General features: G+C 28.5%; 1 protein-coding gene across 1 annotated transcript; it reads left to right on the top strand.

The window, feature by feature from the left end:
- Positions 1–1,816: 1,816 nt before the first annotated feature.
- On the top strand, positions 1,817–2,985 carry LOC112681307 (the record flags this gene model as incomplete). The annotated part of the gene is made up of 4 exons (XM_025551572.1): positions 1,817–2,103; positions 2,434–2,583; positions 2,672–2,896; positions 2,972–2,985. Coding segments are annotated over exons 1-4 (626 nt in total), but the record flags the coding sequence as incomplete, so codon positions are not given.
- Positions 2,986–2,998: the final 13 nt, after the last annotated feature.

Below are 2,998 nucleotides of genomic sequence, written 5' to 3' on the forward strand. Positions count from 1 at the left end.
ATCTAATTATTTGAGCTGGCAGTTTCAATTTTATTCGGCGCCACGGGTATTAAATATTTTATGCTTTAGACATTTTACTATTGTACTAACAAATATGATATATTTAAGTACTTGATATCTAATTGAAACATCAAATTTAAATTACTGATAATTCAGGAGAATTTACATTTTTTTATTTGCTACGTTAAAAAAATCGTTTATAGTTCGTTTAGTTTATTGAGTAATTACTAATTACTTATATTTGTATTACAAGTATAAAATATCTTCACAAAAGTAAGATAGCTAAATATACATATACATAAAGTACAGATTAAAGTACAAGTAGAATTTTAAAATTTTGTCTTGATATAATATGCATACTATACAATTACGTTTTCATGATTAATAATTATATTTTAATGTTCAAAAATAAATTTTAAATTTAATTAATATTGTTAGTAAATAGTTTTTATTTTTTAAATTGTTGGTATTATATACTATAAAATATATTAGTTTAATAAATAATGATATAACCGTACCTCAACTATTTAGAACTTTTCAAAGATATTGAAATTGTTATTCTTTTTCTTTGTTTTAATATTAATAATTTAAGACAATGATATTCGCTATGATTAAAATACCATGAACAGTGTTTTGTTTTGTTGTCATATGATATAATTTGCACCATTGTCAAACGAGATCCGGACCTTTTCCATTGCTGTTTTGTATTTATATATGTGCGTATAATTCTTATTGTCAACTTGAAGCATCAATGCATTAACTTTTTACTCAGTACAATTGATCTGAAAAAATCTTTTTTTCAAACCAAAAATTTGTTAACTGTTTTATGGGAATCTCTTAGTACAGATACACCGAATGCTGATCGTACGCCTATTGAAATATTTATATATTGAATCATTTATTTTTCTGTTAAATAATGTAATTGATAAAGCCTTATAAGCTAAATACAAGTTCAAGGGTAATCGTTCAATAATTAGTTAAAATATTAAAATTAATACAATTTTTAAAATTTATTGTTGAAAATCAAATTCTCTAAATTTTTTTAAAGCCGTTTTATATTTGTTAAATATATGTACTGTATTTATTGCTACATAAAAATATTGATTTTATTTATACATCACAGACACGTGGTTGATAAATCTATATTAATATAAAATATATGTATAATTGATAAGCTAATAAATTATTTTAATGTGATAGAATTGAAATAACATTTGTAAAAAAAAATTTAAAAAAGTATTTGATTTTAAATACAGATACTCTTAAAAGTATTTAATCTACTACGTCCAAATATTTTTTCAAAATTATTTAAAATTTGTATTTGACTATTTGAAAATAATTTAAATACTTTATTCAATACTTTTACTCGAGTACTTTACAAGAACGCAGCTGAGTGTTAACAACAATTTTACATAAATTTAAATGTACAATATTTAACATTATCCACTATTGACTAATGTTAAAATAATTCCGGGTAATGTTGTAATTTAATTTTTATAAGATAAAAAATACACATTTGTCAAAATGCAAGACTTATATTAACTTTATCCGGCTAATTTTGAATAAATTAAAATTTAATTATTATTTTTATCATTATAAATCGTATATAATTCACTTTTATTGAAGTAGCTGGCCACAACAAATAAGATTAAACAACTATATAGTTCGTTGGTTAATCTGTTGATTAATCGAATGTTTGATTGTTTGTGATTTGAAGACGTTCGAATTATATAATTCTACGACTTGTACGGATACTATAAGAAACTCTACAGAGATTTTTTCAATATTCTCAATTGTTCAACAATTATTGTTCAACAATTATATTCTATTTCTATAATACATCGGACAGTGCTATAATTTAATGCGATGGATTCCACTAGCATGATTTGTGAAGAATCTACTGCCACGAAATCATTGAAGAGAAATATAGCCATGTATTGCATGAACGTGATGAGGAAACGCACGATCGATGAACAGCTCGGTGATTTATCGGCAATCATGAATTGTTCGTTGGATCTGATAATTTTGTACCGTGAAACCGGATTGGAAGTCAGTTACCGAATTGGTTCGCAAATCGCTTCGGTGAACGGTTTAGACGAATCGGTGCGTATATATTATATATAATTACTGTATAGTGCAGGGATGGGCAACTCAAAGTAGGTAGAGAGTCAATGTATATAATTTTAAAATCTTGCGGACCAGAATAATGAAAGTAAAAAATAAAAAAGTTATTCAAACTGACAATCAACATTTACTTTATATAATTTAATTTTACGATTAAACCAATAGTATACTTACACAAAACCTATAGCTATGGAAGCTCTAAAAAAAAAGTACGCGAGCCGTCAGTTTCCCATTGCTTGTATAACGAATACCGAAACAGATTGATATCGACTGTTTATATTTTTCAATCTAATCAACTGTTTTCACTAGACCTGCGTGCGCCAGTGCAAGCGATATGTTTTGCACAAGCTTCAGGTGTTCTGCGGCTACACCAAAAACGCGGTACAGACATCGGACTGGCAAGCCCGAAGTGACAAGAGTCTCGAATCGAGTAGTGAGTCGCAAGACGTTTACTCCGAGGTCAGTGAAATGATTACAATGCGTTTTAAAATGTAATCACTGTTATTAACTATTAGTTGTTTTTGAACACACGTGTTTGCTTGCTCAGATCGAATTGTGCAAGGAACGAGTGGCTGGAAAAGCAACGAGGAAAGCGTTAGACGAGAATATCGTACTGGTCGACCCCGAGATGGACATTCCGAGTGAACTGTGCGACTATATGAAAAGTAATAAATTGCCACTGGTACTTACAATCAGTTATTTTCCAACGGAATGGAAAATGATCTTCGAATGCGGACCGTACGGCGCTTCAACCAATGGTTCCGTATACTCGGTAAGTGTTTGGAGTACTTATCTTAATGGTAAACATACTATAATTAATGTTTTACAATACGTCGATCATTTGTAGACGTGCATGCAGCAGTGGAAAACACTA

This window comes from Sipha flava, unplaced genomic scaffold (assembly GCF_003268045.1).
Source record: "Sipha flava isolate LNK unplaced genomic scaffold, YSA_version1 18990_pilon_pilon, whole genome shotgun sequence".
Classification (NCBI taxonomy): Eukaryota; Metazoa; Arthropoda; class Insecta; order Hemiptera; family Aphididae; genus Sipha; species Sipha flava.